At 44.9% G+C, this 20288-nt stretch overlaps 2 protein-coding genes across 3 annotated transcripts in view; one reads left to right on the forward strand and one right to left on the reverse strand.

Annotated features, from left to right (window-relative positions):
- slc66a1 (solute carrier family 66 member 1) overlaps nucleotides 1-5093 on the reverse strand; it is a 24628-nt gene extending 19535 nt beyond the window's left edge. For both annotated transcript variants that reach the window (XM_033048335.1, XM_033048333.1), the window contains exon 1: nucleotides 4983-5093. The gene's annotated coding sequence lies outside the window, so the exon portion shown is untranslated. The remainder of the gene's footprint in view (nucleotides 1-4982) is intronic.
- Nucleotides 5057-14640, forward strand: pink1 (PTEN induced kinase 1). The gene is made up of 8 exons (XM_033048332.1): nucleotides 5057-5574; nucleotides 7032-7442; nucleotides 8493-8599; nucleotides 9504-9686; nucleotides 10453-10616; nucleotides 11544-11671; nucleotides 12134-12370; nucleotides 13519-14640. Exons 1-8 carry the CDS (start codon nucleotides 5254-5256, stop codon nucleotides 13771-13773), a joined length of 1806 nt encoding a protein of 601 aa, XP_032904223.1. The 5' UTR covers nucleotides 5057-5253; the 3' UTR covers nucleotides 13774-14640.
- Nucleotides 14641-20288: the final 5648 nt, after the last annotated feature.

Here is a 20288-nt window from a genome sequence, read left to right on the forward strand (position 1 = left end):
GAGCATATAATATTTTACTGACACTCCTGTGCAATGTCAAGGGAAATGTTTTCTTGGAGTTGCTGCCCTTCAAGTTAGGTATTAAACAGATTCAGTCCACAAGTTCTGGCACATTAGATAAACATGTGCTGCCAATTGTTGTTATAGATGTACTGGACCAAACCTCCTCTGAGTTTAGCATAACTTTAGACTTTAGAGACACAGTGCGGTAAAACAGGCCCATCGGCTCACCGAGTCCGCGCCGACCAACGATCACCCCATACACCAACATGATCCTACACACTAAGGACATTTCACAATTTTTACCAAAGCCAATTAACCTACAAACCTGTACATCTTTGATGTGTGGGATGAAACCAGTGCTCCCAGAGAAAACCCACGTGGTCACAGTGAAAAGGTTAAAACTCCGTACAGACAGCACCCGTAGTTAGGATCAAAACCGGGCCTCTGGCGCTGTAAGGCAACAACTCAACTGCTGCGCCACTGTGCCACCCTAACGTAACACAAATCAAGCAGTTATTATCAAAATATTATTTGTACTTATGTTGCTGAAGAACAAAGCAAGGTAGCATCGGTGAAAGAGGAATATAGGAAGCCACAAAGGAATAGCAGATCAAGAGAATTGGAGAAGGGAAGTTCTTGGTTCTTGGTTTCTTGGTCCTCCAAAATATTCCAAATGGAATTTAAACTGGAGGTGGCGGAGGCAGGACTTAAAGTTGAAGAGGAATCCTGAGGGATGGGTAAGAGATTGAGAATCAAAAAGAGAAGCTGGAAGCCAAGTTTGTATGATGGGTTGGCTGAAGGCTGGCAGTGAGGGAATGAGAATCTGATGCAACAAAAGTTGTGTTGGCCACAAGATACAATGGCAAAAGATGATGAATGTGTTCTCAAAGTGAGTTGTAACATCATCCATCAGAATGCCGTGTCATTTTCAAGAACCTGATGGTTGTTGGGAAGACGCTGTTCCTGAACCTGGTGGTCACAGTTTTCAGACTCCTACACCTTCTGCCTGATGGTAGTAGTGAAATGAGAGCATGGCCGAGATTGTGTGGGTCTTTACCGAACCAGGCCGTCATACAATTAATATGCTCCCTCCTTGTAAAAGTTCAAGAGAGTATTTCTCAACACGCCCAATCTCTTCAATCTTGTAACAAAGTAGAAGTGTTCTGTATGATTGCATCAATGTGCTGGGCCTAGGACAGATCTTCAGTGATATGCACGCCCAATTCCTCCGTCTACACCGCATCTGCGCCCAGGATGAGGTGTTCCATACCAGGGCATTGGAAATGTCCTCATGCTTTAGGAAACGGGGGTTCCCCTCTTCCATTATAGATGATTCTTTCAAAAGGGTCTCCTCGATATCCCACAGCTCAGCTCTTACTCCCCCTCCCGCCCATTCGTAACATGGACAGTGTCCCCCTTGTCCTCACTTTCCACCCCATCAGCCATCGTATACAGCATATAATCCTCCAACATTTTCACCACCTCCAACGGGATCCCACTACTCGCCACATCTTCCCATCTCCACCCCTTTCTGCTTTCAGGAGAGACCGTTTCCTCCGAAATTCCCTGGTCAACTCTCCCTTCCCACCCAAACCACCCCATCCCCAGGTACTTTACCGTGCAACTGCAGGAGAAGCAACACCTGCCCCTTTAACTCCCCCCTCGACTCCATCCAAGGGCATAAAAAGTATTTCCAGGTGAGGCAGAGGTTCACTTGCACCTCCTCCAACCTCATCTACTGTATCCGCTGTTCCAGGTGTCAACTTCTCTACATCGGCGAGACCAAGTGCAGACTCGGCGATCGTTTCACTGAACACCTCTGCTCAGTCTGTCTTAACCTACCTGATCTTCCAGCAGCTCAGCACCTCAACTCCCCCTTCCATTCCTAATCTGACCTTTCTGTCCTGGGCCTCCTCCATTGTCAGAATGAGGCCCAGCACAAATTGGAGGAACAGCATCTCATATTTTGCTTGGGTAGTTTACACCCTAGTGGTATGAACATTGACTTCTCTAACTTCAGATAGCCCTTGCTTTCTCTCTCCATCCTCTTCCACTTCCCAGTTCTCCTACTAGTCTTACTGTCTCCGACTACATTCTATCCTTGTCCCGCTCCCCACCACTGACATCAGCCTAAAGAAGGGTCTCGACCCGAAACGTAGCCCATTCCTTCTCTCCAGCTGCCTCACTCGCTGAGTTACTCCAGCATTTTGTGTCCACCCAAGAAATTCAAGTTGTCGACTCTCTCCACCACCGACAGGTTCATGGATCTTCAGTTTCCCTCTTCTGAAGTCAACAATAAGCTCCCTGGTGTTGCTGACACTGAGAGCAAGGTTGTTGTTCCTGCACCATTCAATCAGATTATCAATCTCTCTCCTATACATCATTATCCATAATTCGTCCAACAACAGTGGTGTCATTGGCAAATTAAAAAAGGGTGTTGGAACTGTGTGTCTACACAGTCATGAGTACAGAGTGAGTAGACCAGTGGGCTGAGCACACGGCTTCTGAAGTGCTCCAGTGCTGATGGTTATCGAGGAGGAAGTGTTCTTGCCAATTCATTCTGATTGTGGTCTGTTCATGAGGAACTCAAGGTTCCAGTTGCATAGGGATGCACAGTCAGTTCCCTGAGTTTGGTAACAAGCTTGGAGGGGATGATGGTGTCAAAAGCCAAGCTGTTGTTGATGACCAACAGCCTGACATACGTATTCTTATTGTCAAAGTTGCCCAGTGCAGAGAAAGTGTAAATCTGTGAAATATGGTTATCAACTTTAAATAAGTTGTACAGCTGTAGAACACAGGTTGAATTAAATGTCAAGAAGGTGGACATCTTGTACACTGATGATGACAATGGTTGATTGAATTCAATGTATGAATTCCTCCAATAATAATTTTGGAAGTTGGATAAAGGGCAATGGGGGAGGGAAGAGATTATTTTTGGCAACTAGATGATCACGTTGATAGGTTAAGAATAAAAGTCACCTTATTTACATTTATGAGAGAGAAATCTTATTAATTTATGAACAACCGAAATGGCCAAATTATCATTGGCCATTTCGGTTGTTCATAAATTAATAAGATTTCTCTCTCATAAATGTAAATAAGGTGACTTTTATTCTTAACCTATCAACGTGATCATCTAGTTGCCAAAAATAATCTCTTCCCTCCCCCATTGCCCTTTATGCATTTGCATATTCAGAACTTCCTGGGGTACTATTAACCGGTGACTCATCTCCTTAAACAAATAAAACACATTTTTTATGTTTTCAACATTAACATTTCTACTTTTGAAGCTTTTACAGAGCTATGTTTGCCTTTCTAACTACTACATGCCATACAATAAAAATGAGAACCCCTTAAATGATTCTGTATAGGTGAAGTGAAACAGCGTTAACGTTGTTGGCTGATGACCTTTCATCAGAAATGCACAATGATTTTTAAATAAGTATAAAGCCGGCTTGTTTAATTAGGCAACTGGGTGGTGCCGCATAACTCTGTAAAATATCGTAAACCAGTACACAGTACGTAAAGAAACGATTGTGGACAAGTACAAATTGGAAATTAAAGAGATGGGGTGAACGGTAAATGAAAAATGAGGAAATGGAGAGGGCAAGCGAGGGAAGCGAGCGGGCAAGATCATCTCTGACCCCTCTCACCCTGGCCACAAACTCTTTGAATCGCTTCCCTCTGGAAGGCGACTCCGGATTGTCAAAGCTGTCACAGCCAGACATAAAAACAGTTTTTATCCACGAGTAGTTGCTCTACTCAACAGCCAAAAATCTGTAGCTTCCCTTAGATCTGGTATTTTGTTGGTTAACATGCTTGATCAATGGTGTTCTATCATTATTGTTTTAATATTATTAATGTTTCGTGCTTTCTGAGTCATTCGCAACTATCACTGTATGTCATGTTGTTACATGCAGGCACAGCACCAAGGCAAATTCCTTGTATGTGAATTCCTTGGCCAATAAACTTCCTTACTTAAAAAGTTCTGTATTATCCCAGTGTTTAAGTGATACAAAAAATGAGGAGCATGCAAGCAGCATGCTATTTGAATAACAGACGTTATGTCATGCAGCCAATTCACGCATGCCATGATTAGTTTTATTTTCTTTGCATGATATCCCCCATTGTTAAGCGCTCTTAGAGATGACAGCATTGTTAGGGAATGCTTCAAGTCTTAATTGGAAGTTGGGTAGGTTAAGGGTAGAATGGGGGAGGGAAGAGTGATCATATAGTTGAGGTTATTTCTGGCAATGAGCTGATCAGGTTGATATGTTAAAAATAAAAGTAACCTTGTTTACTTGTACGAGATAAATCTTTTTAAACTTAAGAACAATTGAAATGGTTAATGACATTTCTTGGATTATAATACAACTACAGTGGTCCCCAAGAAAAAAACCCCAGAGTTATTCTTTCAGGGACTAAAAAGAAACCAGAGCATTGTCCAGAAAGGAATGGTCAGATTGCCATTATATTACAATTTTGGAACAATTACTTATTTTACTTGTTATGGAGCATCCATCACATGAGAAGTTTAAGAGATGTTTTCAGCTGTTGGCCGTCATTTACCATTTGCTAAGTTGGCTAATATTGTCCTGAAAGGAATGGTGAGATTGACATTACATTACATATTTTTGGAACAATTTTACTTGTTATGGAACTTCACAGAAGAAGTTGAATAGCTGTTGACCCTCTAATTTATTCACGTGTGTATATATTTATATCATGGTATATGGACACATTTATCTGTTTTGTAGTAAATGCCTACTATGTTCTGTGTGCTGAAGCAAAGCAAGAATTTCATTGTCCTATACAGGGACACATGACAATAAACTCACTTGAACTTGATTTGCTAATTTTCTAGGCCAGACAATTTGTAGCCACCACTAACTAGTTTTCCATCTTGCACAAGATCTGGAGTTGGTTTTGAAAGGCCTCGCCCTCCCCAGGCCGGCCTGCCTGCCCGGGTGTGGGATTACCTGGCACAGGCTGGTGCCATGGAACAGGGCAGGAATGTCTTCAGTTTCCACAGGTGGTGCCCTGGGCTGAGAAGGTGGTGCAGAGACAACCGGCCATTTGTTTGATGCGTCACCTCACACTCTGGGCCTGTTGACTGTTGCCGCGTTGCCATGGTGACGGCGCGGAGTAATACCGCGGGCCGAGCTAGCCGGGGACTGGAGTTGAGTTGTTGACCCAGTAACTCTACCTCGCCGACGGATGCGGCGCCCACTTCGCTCCTAATCGTTCGCCATGTCGATGCGGAGCCTGTTGGCCCGCGGGTGGCAGCTGGGCCGCTCGGCCCTGCGCCTGGTCGCCCCGGCGGCGGGACTGCGGCCTAGTGCGGGGATCCTGAGGCCTGCGGGCCGCCCGCCGCTCCAGTACGAGCTGCCGGCCCGCTACCGCTATTACCGCCACTCGATCAGCAGCCTGGCTGCCCAGCTGCAGCGCCAGGCCTTCCGACGGAACCGCGGGCCCCGCGGGGCCTTGCTGGCCTTCGGCCTGGGCCTGGGTTTCATCGAGCAGCGGGTGGAGGAGGCGAGGACCGGCACCGCTGCGTGTGAGGAGATCCAGGTAAGCAAGAACATCTGATAGTATATACTTTTACTGCTGCGTGTGAGGAGATCCAGGTAAGTAGCAATGTTACACAAATTTGTGATTTATCCCATCAGATAAAGCATAAAAAGAAGTTTAATTTGACACCTAATTCACTTTCATATCTTCAGTATTAAACAAAGTTATGGCCATTTAGGGGGCTGATAGTATGTACTTTTACTTTTTCACAAATATACGTTATTCGTAATAAAAAGTATACCGAACAAAAACCGTGCATAAACTCATCATATTCTTAGCGTATAGTATATATGCCATATTGTCATATTCGGTAGTGTTACATGGAACATAGTACATGTACAGCACACAAAACCTATGCCCAATATGATGCTATGTTAAACTAATCTTCTCTGTCTGTGCATGATCAAGTGAGGCTATGTAGGTGCAGGTAAGAAATAAAAAGGGGATCATGGAGCAGAACTGTAGATGCTGGTTTGTACCAAAGATAGACACAAAATGCTGGAGTAAGTCAAGCAGCAACTCTGGAGGAAGTAGTTCATCTTTGGATCGAAACCCTTTTTCAGACTGAGAGTCCGGGAGGGGGACACTAGAGGTATGGGGAGGTACAGAAATAAAGAGGGGATGATCATCTTGTTGGGAGTGTACTTCATGCCCCAAAATAGACAATGGTAATGAGAAGAGCAAATATGCCAGGAGTTTTCAGGCACCTGCAAGACTAATAAGATTGCATTTGGAGACAGGAGCTGATTAGGGATAGTCAACATGGTTTTGTACATGGAATATCATGTCTTACAAATCTGAGTTTTCTGAAGAATTAACCAAAAAGATTAATGCCATGGAAGTTGTTTATATAGACCAGGCAAGGCATTTGATAAGGTTCCACATGATAGGCTGCTCTGGAAGGTTAGATTGCATGGGATCCAAGGAGATAAATGTTGATAACCATTGTGTACCAGTTGATATATATTTTGGAAGCATCGTGCAATTTATCCTCCACTCAGTTTGCATTAACCAACCTGATCTCCCGGTGGCTCAGCACTTACACCCCCCCCCCTCTCCCATCCCGAATCTGACCCTTCTATCCTGGGCCTCCTCCATGGCCAGAGTGAGTCCCACTGCAAATTGGAGGAGCAGCACCCCATATTTTGCTTGGGTAGTTTACACCCCAGGTATGAACATTGACTTCTCCAATTTCAGGTAGTCCTTGCTTTCTCCCTCCTTCCCCTCCCCTTCTCAGCTCTCCCGCAGCCTATTGTCTCCATCTCTTCCTTTCTTTTTCCCACCCGCCCCCCTCCCCCCACATCAGTCTGAAGAAGGGTCTCGACCCAAAACGTCACCTATTCCTTCACTCCATACATGCTGCCTCACCCGCTGAGTTTCTCCAGCATTTTTGTCTGCGTGCAATTTACCTAGTGGCTCTTAATAAGTGTCTTTTTTTTCATTTTTCCATTTGCCAGATGCTGTTTAAAAGAAAGAATATTCAATATGAAAAATCCATACCCTTGTCCAGCATTGGCCATTGTCTGGAAGATTACAAGATCGGACTCCCCATTGGAAAAGGATGCAGCGCTGCTGTGTACAAGGCCGCCATTCCTGTAGTGGCCATTCCAAAAGCAAGCAGTAAGACCAGGACAAAGGAGACACCGCCGGAAAGTAAAAGCGAGGGAGTGAAAGCAGCTGCTGCGCCAGATGTCTCCAGTGTTGGAGCCGAAATAACGGAAATTAATTCCCCAATTTCTGAGGAAAAATCAAGTTTGAGTTTTGTGGTTTTGGAGAGAGATCCACCTGCTGCATCCGAAGGAGAAGCCAGCCACCCACACAACGACTCAGACTATCCTTTGGCTTTAAAAATGCTTTGGAACATAAAAGTAAGTTAAGCAGTCCCTTCCAGTGAAAATTCATTGCTTGGGCTCAAATGTTTGAGCTGGTAAAATTGTTTAAAATACTACATATATAAATCTTAAAATTATTCCTCTTTAAGAATAATAAATTGTGAATTGCAGTAAGCAGCATTAAACGTTCCCTTAAAGTCACCTGACTCTCATTCTGAAGAAGGGTCTCAACCTGAAACGTATCCTATTCCTTTTTTCCAGTGATGCTGCCTGAACCGCTGAGGTACTCCAGCAATTTGTGTCTATCTGTGGTGTAAACCAGCATCTGCAGTTCATTCCTAAGCATTAAAGGTTTATCAGGGTGGTAGTGAAAAGTAAATGACCACTACTATTGTTAGTATTTGTACTTTGCTCACTACATAGGAACCATTCTTAACCACATGAATGTATGTCATCTCAGGGTCTGGATAATCACAGAATTAAAATTGCTACTCAAGTAGTAATTCTATCCAAATCATATCAAAATCAGGGAATCAAATTATTCCTTGGAGGCAATGGTTCCAACTATTCCTAATGCTTTATCTGGCGAGTTTGGCTGCGGGAATATATTCTTCCATTATATTAAACCACTATTGTCAACCTTGGGCAGCCCTGTGACACAGGTGGCAGTGTTCTTGCATACTTTTAATTTTTTGTGTTCCCACCAGTCATTTATGATTTCCCTTTTTTTCATGGACCTAGTTAATTTACAAAAGAGCCATTGATGTACTGACTTCCCTCAGTTTGAAAAATAATTAATTTCATGCAAGAAAAGAGTTCATTGGAAACTGGTATTGACAATTTATAGATACCTGAGCCAGGACATGGTTTGTACCGCACCTTTGTGTCTTGAAGATAGACACAAATGCTGGAGTAACTCAGCGGGACAGGCAGCATCTCTGGATAGAAGGAATGGGTGATGTTTTGGGTCGAGACTCTTCTTCAGACTTGAACCTGGTTCCTGTGATGCAAAGTAAATGATGCAAATTGTTAGTTGGCAAATCATTTTAAAGTGCTTTTGTTTGATATGTAAACTTGTCGTTGCAGGCTGGGTCCTCCACTGATGCTATCCTGAGAACAATGGGCAAGGAGCTGGTTCCAACCATCCCCAATGCTTTGTCTGGAGAGTTTGGTACCACCAAAGGATTAGTTCTGTATGTACTGGTGCTTTACTAGGGACTTAGTCAGTATGGATATGATGGAATAAATAAATGTAGATACTGCGACAATTACACTGTGTTTGTATGGGGTGGGATTATCCTTTTGATCTTTTTTCTTGTACACTCAATCATAACACAGAGCTGAAATACAGACACAAAATGCTGGAATAACTCAGCGGGACAGGCAGCATCTCTGGAGAGAAGGAATGGGTGACGTTTCAGGTTCAGACCCTTCCTCAGACTGAGCATCAGGGGAGAGGGAAACTAGATATGGAAAGGTACAAAGAACGGAAGATGTGAAAAGACCAGATCAAAGCAGACGATGATCAAGGATATGTACAATGGTTCATTGTTGGATGTGGGGAAGGTGACAATGAGGAATACAAACAGTAACATTAATCAGGACAGTGAAACTATTGGAGAACTTGGGTTGGGGGAGGAACAGAGATAGAGAGAGAAAACAATGGTTACTTGAAGTTAGATAAATCAATATTCATATCGCTGGGTTGTAAGTTTCCCATGCGAAATATGAGATGCTGTTCCTCCAATTTGCGTGTGGCCTCACTTTGGCAGTCGGGGTGTCCCAGGATAGAAAGGTCAGTGTGGGAATGTTAAGGGGTGTTAAAGTGTTTAGCAACTGGGAGATTTGCAACAGAATAGATTTGAGGATATAACAAAGAAGATCAGGCAGAACATATGGAACAGTGGAAAAAAAGGTTAATGTTTCAGATCCAGAGACTTCATCAAAACTGGAAAAAAAATTAAAACCAAGTTGTGAGATGTAGAAAATAGGGGAAGGACACAAGGGAAGTCTATGGGAGACAAGGAATAATTGATAATATTTAGTGTTATCAAACCTACTCTATGACTATTCATGACTTTCTCTTTCTTTGGTCAGACCGTATCATTATAACAGAGAAAAGTTGAAACCACATCCAAACATAATCCAGATTGTCCGGGCATTTACAGCCAAGGTTCCTCTATTACCTGGAGCATGGGTGGACTATCCTGATGTACTGCCCACCAGTTTGAATCCTAATGGGATAGGATGCAACCGCACGCTATTTCTGGTGATGAAAAGGTAGGTATTTTAGACCATGCGCTGGCTAAAGAACTAGCTCTGGCCTAGAATTTAATGAGCTTGTTATTGGAGGCATGGGCGGAAATCCAGGGGGGGGACACACACGTTTCCCCCCCCCCCCCTCCCCCATGTTTTGTAATCCGGATATTTATATTAGGTGGAAAAAAAATCTATTAAAAATCTCCGCATTCCGTGGGACTGATGATCGAGGGCGCCGATTGGATGAGAGAGACGTTGGTCAGCAGGCAGATGGGGAGGGGGGGGGGACCATGATGATTCAGCGCGATGATTGGAGGAGGTAGGTGTCAGTCAGAGGCGGGAGTAGGGGGGTGGGACTGAGGATAGAGCACGATGATTGGAGGAGGGAGACGAGGGAACTGCATCTAAGAATTGGTACTTTCAGGAGGGGAATAGGGAAAACTAACATGAAGGGAGCAGCAACACCTTGGGGTTAACAGTGTGTGGAACTGCAACAATTACTAACAGAACAGACAGTGCTGGAGTAACTCAATGGATCATGCAGCATCTCTGGAGGACATGGATAGGCAACATTTTGGATCTGGTCCTAAAACGTCGTCTATCTGTGACCTCCACAGATGATGCCTGTTCAATTGAGTTACTCCAGCACTTTGTACTTTGCTCAAGATTCCAGCATCTGTTCTGTTAAAATTATTGGTTCCTTTCAAATAAAATGAAGCATTGAGGAATTTGCAGTGGGGTTTTTGATGACTTTTGGGCAGCTGATATGTGTCGTTTTGTATTGTAGTTACCCCTGTACCCTGAAGCAATACTTGCAAGTCTGTACCCCTTGGAGGGACTCTGCTGTGCTGATGATTCTTCAGTTACTGGAGGGAGTGGATCACCTGGTTCAGCACAACATTGCCCACAGAGATCTGAAGACTGACAATATTCTGGTGGAGTTTGATTCCGGTAGGAGTGACACTTCTATAAACTATCAACGTTCAGATTTCTGTAAATCTTAATGACTTTGCACTAACTTTGTTCAGTAACAAGTTCAATATGACACAACACAATATAGAACGACAATATAACACAGTGGTGCAGCTGGTAGTAGAGCTGATGCCTCAAAGAACCCGAGACCCTGGTTCGATCCTGACCTCGGCTGCTGTCTGTGTGGAGTTCGCACATTCTATCTGTGATCGCATCGGTTTCATAGAAACATAGAAAATAGGTGCAGGAGTAGGCCATTCAGCCCTTCGAGCCTGCACCGCCATTCAATATGATCATGGCTGATCATCCAACTCAGTATCCTGTACCTGCCTTCTCTTCATACCCCCTGATCCCTTTAGCCACAAGGGCCACATCTAACTCCCTCTTAAATATAGCCAATGAACTGGCCTCAACTACTTTCTGTGGCAGAGAATTCCACAGATTCACCACTCTCTGTGTGAAAAGAAATATTCTCATCTCGGTCCTAAAAGACATCCCCCTTATCCTTAAACTGTGACCCCTTGTTCTGGACTTCCCCAACATCGGGAACAATCTTCCTGCATCTTCCACCCACATCCCAAAGACGTGCGGGTTTGTAGGTCAATTAACCCTTTGTACATTGCCCCTTGGTGTACAAGGAGTGGGTGAGATAATGTAGAACTAGTGTGAACGCGCGATTGATGGTCAGCGCGGACTTGGTGGGCCAAAGGGCCTGATTCACGCTGCGCCTCTAAACTAAACTATAGTTCATGCAGTGTCCACCACACTATTTCTGAGGCACCACAGGAGATATTTAGCTATATTTGTTTGTGTTTTTTGAAGGCCTGTCCTATTACGGGCTCAGTTGTTAGCTATTAACAAGGGACGGGTCTAGCTGGAATGTGTTTCTTTTTGTGCACTGTTCAGTTGGATGTCCACGTTTGGTGATCACTGATTTTGGTTGCTGCCTCGTGAATTGGGATGAAGGATTGAAGCTTCCCTTTACCAGTATGGAGGTGGACCGGGGCGGAAATGCCTGTCTAATGGCCCCTGAGGTAAGTGTGCTGGGTGGAAAAAAATCAAAGCAAACCTGGCACCTGTGCATGGTTTATGTTGGTGCTGTAACCTGCCTTATTGCAACAGTAATCAGAACCATAGGTAGAAACAAAATGCTGGAGTAACTCAGCGGGTGAGGCAGCATCTCCGGAGAGAAGGAATGGGCGACGTTTCGGGTCGAGCCCCTTCGGGGCTCGACCCGAAACGTCACCCATTCCTTCAAGGGTCTCGACCTGAAACGTCGCCCATTCCTTCAAGGGTCTCGACCCGAAACATCCCCCATTCCTTCTCTCCAGAGATGCTGCCTCACCCGCTGAGTTACTCCAGCATTTTGTGTCTACCTTCGATTTAAGCCAGCATCTGCAGTTCTTTCTTGCACAGTAATCAGAACCCTATGTTTCTTGTAATTGAAGCTGGTGTACAAAGGCTTAAATCACACGCCGACTCTTGTCCTTTCCTAGATCAGTACGGCAGTACCTGGACCCCGGGTGACTTTAGACTACAGCAGATCTGATGCCTGGGCAGTGGGTACTCTGGCCTATGAGGTCCTGGGGTTTACCAATCCCTTCTATCAACACGGAGGGGATTATCTGGAGAGCAGGAGCTACGATGAGAACAAGCTGCCGCCTTTGCCGAGCACCATTCATAGAAACGTGAGACTGGTGCTGAAGCTTTTATTGTGCAGAGATCCCAAGAGGGTGAGTACGGTGATTATATCCAACTGTGGGTAATGAGCTGTTGGACATTAAGTATCAATCCATCTGTGCATTGTTGAAGCGAGGCTTCGGAGGCTCAATCCAGCGCTAAATGCAGCTCAACTCTGCCTGTCTCGCCGGGTTAACCTACAGCCCTGCCTGGACTGACGGGACAACAGCGCTGCATCTCCGCGCTGGCCATATTCCCCGCAACCCCAGGCAGGTTAACCTGGCGGGACAGGCAGAGTTGCGCTGGGTTTAGCGCTGCTTCTCTGCGCTGGCTGTGGGCCTGGAGGTACAGCTCCCGTCTGACTCCCGACCTCTCTGGCCACCCGTGGGGGGGGGGGGGGAGGCACTCGGGTGGGGACGGGACAGCGCCGGAGACCCGGCCGGGATCGATCCTGGCTGCGGATGAGGCGCAGAGTGTTTTGGCACGTCTCCCTCCTCCAATCATCGCACTATCCTCAGTCCCCCGCCCACTCCTCCCTCCTCCAATCATCGCGCTGAATCCTCATGTCCCGCCCCCATTGCCTGCTGACCCACGTCTCTCTCGTACAATCGGCGCCCTCGATCAGCAGTCCCACCTCCGTCTCGCGGGAAGCGGAGATTTCACCGGGTTTTAAAATCCGGATCACAAAAACTTGGAGGGGATGTCCCCCACCTCTCAAAACAGAGGGGGGGCGTGTGTCCCCTGCCCCCCCCCCCCCCCCCCCCCCCCCCCGGGTTTTCCGCCGCTGCTTTTCACCTTTAGCCATTGTCAGTCACCTGCCCCCACCTCTCACTTGCCAGGCTTTGTCCAGCCTCCCTCCACCATACTTCTCCAGCTTTCTCCCCCCCCCCCCATTGCAATTGGTCTGAAAATGATTCACGACCCAAAGTGCCGCCTATCCATTCCCTCCAAAGATGTTGGCTGACTTGGGTTTTTCCAGCACTCTGTGTTTTGCTATGAATTTAGTATGGGTGTCGGGGGTGATGGGGAGAAGGCAGGAGAATGGGGGTTAAGAGGGAAATATAGAGCAGCCATGATTGAATGGCGGAGAGAATTGACGGACCGAATGGCCTAATCCTGCTCCTATCACTTATGTACTTGTAATATGTTGAGCTGTCTAAGCAAGTGTAAACACAGGCCCTTTATTCCTTGCCGGCCCCAGCGCCTGTCAGCACGAGTCGCTGCCGACATGCTGCATCTACACCAGTGGGGGGCAGAGCTCCTGTCTTCAGACGACATCAGTGTGGAGAAGCTATTCGACTGGCTGCGGTGCCAGACTCTACTCACCTCCCTGCAGGGAGCGATGAATTGTGGATCTAAAGTGCAGACTGAACTGAGGAGGAACTTCTTGGCAAATCTCAACTTTGAACAACTGAACCTGGGGCTGGACCTGCTGCTAAGTGGAAAAAACAATTAAAGATCTGCTTCGAAAACACAATTGGGTGAAAATGAATGCTACTAAGTGCACGCCTAGGAATAAAACGTTGCATTTTGTTCCTAACTAGTTAGACGGATATGCATTTAATCAATTGGGGCTTATGTTGGTTTGTAGTTAATGAAGTAAACTCTGCTGTCTATTGCCATTCAATGCTGATACTATGGACATGTGTTGGTGGAACCAGTTCACTGCCAAGTTTTGTTTCACTATTGGCCATGATCTGAGTTAAGTACAGGTGAAGTTGACCTCACACAGTTGGGAAGTAAATGTTCTGATGTGCCATTGAATGTGTACTGAAGAATGTTACTGAGGGCAGCAGAATGAAATGAAGGCCAGCGCACCTTTTTTTAAAAACGTGTTGCTTGTTTACACCTTGTCCCCAGTTCTAGCACTCGGCACTTTAACCTCTTGTTTATTTTTAATAGAATATCCAAGACCCACAGTGTAAGGAATCGTCAGGTTGTAAAATGTACAGACATGCAAAGAAGACATTGTTAAATAGCACAGTTGGAGTCACAAAGTCTAGGTTCCATGAGACAAGTGGATGTGAGGAGTTCCACAGTTTTGAGATTTTAGAGAGGGGGGGGGGGAAGGTGGAAGAAATATGTTTACAGGTTATGAAATATCAATCCTGTGGGTGGAAAGTACTATATGTTTTCTGAATGCTATCTGCGCTTGACTTGCAACTCGTATTTTTCTTCCTTTCTTTGCATTGTAAATGTTTCTCCCATCTAGATAACTCCGTGAGCTTTGTCGTTCACATTAATCCACAGATATGTTTTCAGTTTGATTTACAGTATGGTTCTGTTAAACTGATTTAATTAAAAATAGGATTTGAAATTTGAACAGTGATTTTCATTTCTTGCATATTACAGAAATTGTTACTTTCTAGTACTGCCCTCTGAGACAACATCAGAAAGTTAAACACATTCTTAAGAGTGCACAGAACTGCTAAAATATATTGAAGACAAAAGAAACCGCAGATGCTGGAAAGTAGAACAAAGAACTGAAGAAGGGTTTCGACCCGAAACGTTGCCTATTTCCTTCGCTCCATAGATGCTGCCTCACCCGCTGAGTTTCTCCAGCACTTTTGTCCAGAACAAAATAAATGCTGTGTAGGAAGGAACTGCAGATGCTGGTTTAAACCGAAGATAGACACAAAAAACTGGAGTAACTCAGCGGGACAGGCAGCATCTCTGGAGAGAAGGAATGGGTGACGTTTCGGGTCGAGACTCTTCTTCAGACTGGTCTCTCCAGAGATGCTGCCTGTCCTGCTGAGTTACTCCAGCTTTTTGTGCCTTATCTTCGACAAAAAACAATGCTGGGTGAATTCAGTGGATCAAACGACTTCTGTGGGGGCAAAAGATAGACATAAGGTTCAGGTTTCAGGTCGAGACACTGCATCAGGACTGAGGAAATGGGAAAGATTACAAGTGTAGAGCAGTAAAAAGTACAATGGGACAGAGGCAGGTGGGGAGGGGGTGATGGGCAGATGGAAATTGGGTGAAAATGAATGCTACTAAGTCCACGTCTGGGAATAAAACATTGCATTTTGTTCCTAACTAATTAGACGAATATGCGGTTAATCAGTTGGGGCTTATGTTGTGAAGTGGGCGCATGTGCGTGGCTCTTCTAGAGTGTGCGCGAGTAAATGAAGTTTCATTTGCCTCCCAACATGATGCAAACTATGCTGTCTTTTGCCATTCAATGGAGATGTTGTGGTTGAACCAGTTCACTGCCGAGTTTTGTTTCATTATCAAGCTCAAGTTCAAGTGAGTTTATTGTCATGTGTCCCTGATAGGACAATGAAATTCTTGCTTTGTTTCAGCACAACAGAACATAGTAGGCATTTACTACAAAACAGATCAGTGTGTCCATATACCATTATATAAATATATACACACATGAATAAATAAACTGATAAAGTGCAAATAACAGTTAATGGGTTATTAATGTTCATAGTTTTGTCCGAGCCAAGTTTAATAGCCTGATGGCTGTGGGGAAGTAGCTTTTCCTGAACCTGGTTGTTGCAGTCTTCAGGCTCCTGTACCTTCTACCTGAAGGTAGCGGGGAGATGAGTGTGTGGCCAGGATGGTGTGGGTCTTTGATGATACTGCCAGCCTTTTTGAGGCAGCGACTGCGATAGATCCCCTCGATGGAAGGGAGGTCAGAGCCGATGATGGACTGGGCAGTGTTTACTACTTTTTGTAGTCTTTTCCTCTCCAGGGCGCTCAAGTTGCCGAACCAAGCCACGATGCAACCGGTCAGCATGCTCTACTGGCCATGATCCGAGTTAAGTACAGGTTAACTCGATCTCACACAGTTGGGAAGAAAATGTTCTGATGTGCCATTAATTGTGTAATGAAGAATGTTACTGAGGGCAGCAGAATGAAATGAAGGCCAGCGCACCTTTTTATCTGTTGCTTGTACCTTGTCCCCAGTTCTAGCACTCGGCACTTTAACCTCTTGGTTTTTTTAATAGAATATCCAAGACCCGCAGTGTAAGGGATCGTCAGATAGAGAGGGGGTGATGGGCAGATGGAACGAGAAGGAGGTGATGATGGGAGAGGTGAACAAGGAGAAGAAAAGTTTGAGTTGGAGTTAGTTTATTGTCACGTGTACCAAGGTACAGTGAAAAGCTTTTGTGGCCTGCTAACTAGTCGGTGGAAAGACAATACATGATTACTATCCACAGTGTGCAGATACGTGATAAAGAGAATAACGTGAATAGCATTTAGTGCAAGATAAAACCAGTGAAATCCGATCAAGGATAGTCCGAGGAACTCCCCTGATGAGGTAGATAATAGTCCAGGACTACTCTCTAGTTGATGGTGGAATGGTTCTGTTGCTTGATAACAGCTGGGAAGAAACTGTCCCAGAATCTGGAGGAGTGCATTTTCACACTTATACGCATTTTATGCAATGGGAGAGGAGCGAAGAGGAAGTGGTCGGGATGCGACATGTCCTTGACCGGAAAACTAGGCGAAAGGGCGAGTGTGTGTGAGAGGAGAGTACCAGTGGTGTGTGTTACCTGAAATTAGAAGATTATATATTTATGTTTGTTAATCCTACTTGTCCCCTTCCCCCATCTGGTTCCATCTGTCCCTCACCCTCTCACCCCATCTAACTCCACCTATCACTGTTCCACTCCTCCTTCCCCCATCTGCCCCTCATCCCATCTTCTTCCACCTTTTGCCTCCCAACCTCCAGACTAGGGGACCGTTGAGTGCCACGGGGAGTGGGGGGGGGGGGGGCTTTGACGGCACCTTGACAATATGCCTAGTTATGCAAAACAAAGACAACAGACAATAAGTGCAGGAGTAGGCCATTCGGCCCTTCGAGCCAGCACCGCCATTCACTGTGATCATGGCTGATCATCCACAATCAGCACCCCGTTCCTGCCTTCTCCCCATATCCCTTGACTCCGCTATCTTTAAGAGCCCTATCTAGCTCTCTTGAAAGCATCCAGAGAATTGGCCTCCACTGCCTTCCTGAGGCAGAGAATTCCAGATTCACAACTCTGGGTAAAAAAGGTTTTCCTCATCTCCGTTCTAAATGGCCTACCCCTTATTTTTAAACAGTGACTCCTGGTTCTGGACTTCCCCCAACATCGGGAACATGTTTCCTGCCTCTAGCGTGTCCAATCCCTTAATAATCTTATGTTTCAATATGATCCCCTCTCATCCTTCTAAATTCCAGTGTATATAAGCCCAGTCGCTCCATTCTATCAACATATGACAGTCACGCAATCCCAGGAATTAACTTTGTGAACCTACGCTGCGCTCCCTCAATATCAAGAATGTCCTTCCTCAAATTTGGAAACCAAAACTGCACTCAATACTCCAGGTGTGGTCTCACTAGGGCCCTGTACAACTGCAGAAGGACCTCTTTGCTCCTATACACAACTCTTGTTATGAAGGCCAACATACCATTAGCTCCCTTCACTGCCTGCTGTACCTGCATGCTTACTTTCAGTGACTGATGAACAAGGACACCCAGATCTCATTCTACTTCCCCTTTTCCTAACTTGACACCATTCAGATAATAATCTGCCTTCCTGTTCTTGCCACCAAAGTGGATAACCTCACATCTCACTGTGACTTGTCACATGCATCGATAAAAGTATCTAATCCAAGCCATCCCTCTGTTATATACTGACGATCTTCCCTGTTCCCTCTTGGTTATTTAACCTCCATAGATGCTGCCTGACCTGCTAAGTTCTTTCAATGTTCTGATTTTTTTATTATTATTTTTTTTTTTAGCAACAATATATTGTCATGACGGAATTCCTCTACAAACTACAAGTTCAATATCACTGAGAATTTGAATCGTAACATTAAGCCCTGCACAATATATACATTTAAGAAGGATCATTCGCCATCTGCCGTGACAATTATTTGCATTGCCCCAAAGAAGATCCCCATTGCTTTTCAGATTATACCTCTTCCCTACTGCATTTCACCACAACATTTATCATCTTCCTCTTTCATTATAATTTCCCAGCCCCATAGCAGAAGTGTCCACGTCGCGGGGCTGGAAACTGGAAGTTTCCCGAGCTAATTCTGCTACCACCATTATCTACTGCGACAAGTGACGGTCACACTGTACGAGGTAATTCAAGAGTTCTCCCGAGTTTTCCCCTGATTTGAGCTCGGAGAATGTCCGTAGCGGGTCCGTAGGAGCTCGTGGATGTCCCATTGCGGCCCGTAATGCTAACGGTAGGTACTCGGGAAATCCAGCAAACTCGTGACGTTTTTTCAATACTGTGACAAATGTCCACAAGTAAAAAAAATACTCGTGATGAAAAAAATTGTTACTTTTTACTCGTGCGAGCCGCTACGAGACATCCACGAACTCCTACGGACCCGCTACGGACATTCTCCGAGTTCGAATCCGGGGAAAACACGGGAGAACTCTTCACTGGGATCACTCGAGGGTCAGTCATGTTTTTAATTATTAGCAAATATACAGTCATACTTTGAATCTGTTGGGGAACAGCTGCTCCCTGCAAAAGATGTGTCCTTTGAACTTGGTGCTTACATTTGTAAGGGAAACGATCCCCATTCGGCAACGTTGAGCGTTGCAAGCAAGCAAGGAACTATATTGAATTACCCAGTGCAGGGGTGGGGAACCTGTGGCCTTAAGGCCGCATGCGGCCTTCTAGGCCATTAAGTGCGGCCTTTTGAATAAATCCAATATTTGTAGAACAAATGTTTTTATTAATATGTTTTTGTTAGTCTTTTATTATTTTAATTTTAATCTTAAAATGAACGTATTTAAAATACCAAAGAGTAAAAGAAGATTCAACAAAATAATCCTCCTCGACTGACAATTAAAACATTAGTAAATCATGAGGGCCATTTTAACTAAATAATGTATATTTTAAAGTATATCTAGTTGAAGTTTCTTGGATGCGGCCTTATTACAGCTAACTTGATGCGGCATTCCAACATGAAAAGGTTCCCCACCCTAGATCCAGTGGGTGCTTTGAGGAAAATAGGTTTAAGGGGGAAAAAACAACATATTTGAGCAAGCTTATGATGCTGTAGGAGGGTATGTCACCAGCAAAGATTTGGTCGCTAGATGCAGGAAGATTGTTCCTGATGTTGGGGAATTCCAGAACAAGGGGTCACAGTTTAAAGATAAGGGGGAAGTCTTTTAGGACCAAGATGAGAATAACATTTTTCACAGAGAGTTCAAGTTCAAGTTCAACTTTATTGTCATGTGTCCCTGATAGGACAATGAAATTCTTGCTTTGCTTCAGCACACAGAACATAATAGGCATTGACTACAAAACACATGAATAAATAAACTGATAAATTGAATCCTTTATTTGTCATTCAGACCTTTCAGTCTGAACGAAATGTTCAGTGCAAATAACAAATAAAGGGTTACTAATGTTCAGAGTTTTGGCCGAGCCAGGTTTAATAGCCTGATGGCTGTGGGGAAGTAGCTATTCCTGAACCTGGTCGTTGCAGTCTTCAGGCTCCTGTACCTTCTACCCGAAGGTAGCAGGGAGACGAGTGTGTGGTGAATCTGTGGAGCTCTGCAAATAGACACAGAGTTCACGGGTATCTAGCCCTGGACAGAGATGCCAGAGCGGATCCTAGTATCTTTCAAAGATCTTAGAGCGGAGCAAGATGGGTTACTCTCACGCAAACGTGTAGTACGGTCATGGGTGATTATAGGGCCCATTTTAGCAACCAGCCCCCGTCATCTTGCTTCCGGCAGCGGGGAGAGGGAGTGCGCGGCCCGGGGAGAGGGGCATAGGAGGGGGGGGGGGGGGGGAGATATTGTAGTGTGGGGGGAGGCGAGGGAGTGCCGGGGGGGGGGGTTACAATATTTCTTATTTAATGTCCCTTGTCTAGTCTGAAATAAAGTTAATTGGATATAAAAATCAGAAGAAATATAATTGTGTGTGTTATATGATTAAATACATTTATATCACATTCATGTATGTGTGTTTATAAACATTTTATTCTTTAACAAGAATT

Source organism: Amblyraja radiata, chromosome 31 (assembly GCF_010909765.2).
Source record: "Amblyraja radiata isolate CabotCenter1 chromosome 31, sAmbRad1.1.pri, whole genome shotgun sequence".
NCBI classification, from domain to species: Eukaryota; Metazoa; Chordata; class Chondrichthyes; order Rajiformes; family Rajidae; genus Amblyraja; species Amblyraja radiata.

Bases quoted from the DNA above. Each gene is read 5' to 3' on its own strand.
- pink1 (XM_033048332.1), top strand. From the start codon at position 5,254: ATGTCGATGCGGAGCCTGTTGGCCCGCGGGTGGCAGCTGGGCCGCTCG. The intron at 9,687-10,452 runs GTAGGTATTTTA...TTTGTATTGTAG, and splicing joins CTATTTCTGGTGATGAAAAG to TTACCCCTGTACCCTGAAGC. The intron at 11,672-12,133 runs GTAAGTGTGCTG...GTCCTTTCCTAG, and splicing joins CCTGTCTAATGGCCCCTGAG to ATCAGTACGGCAGTACCTGG.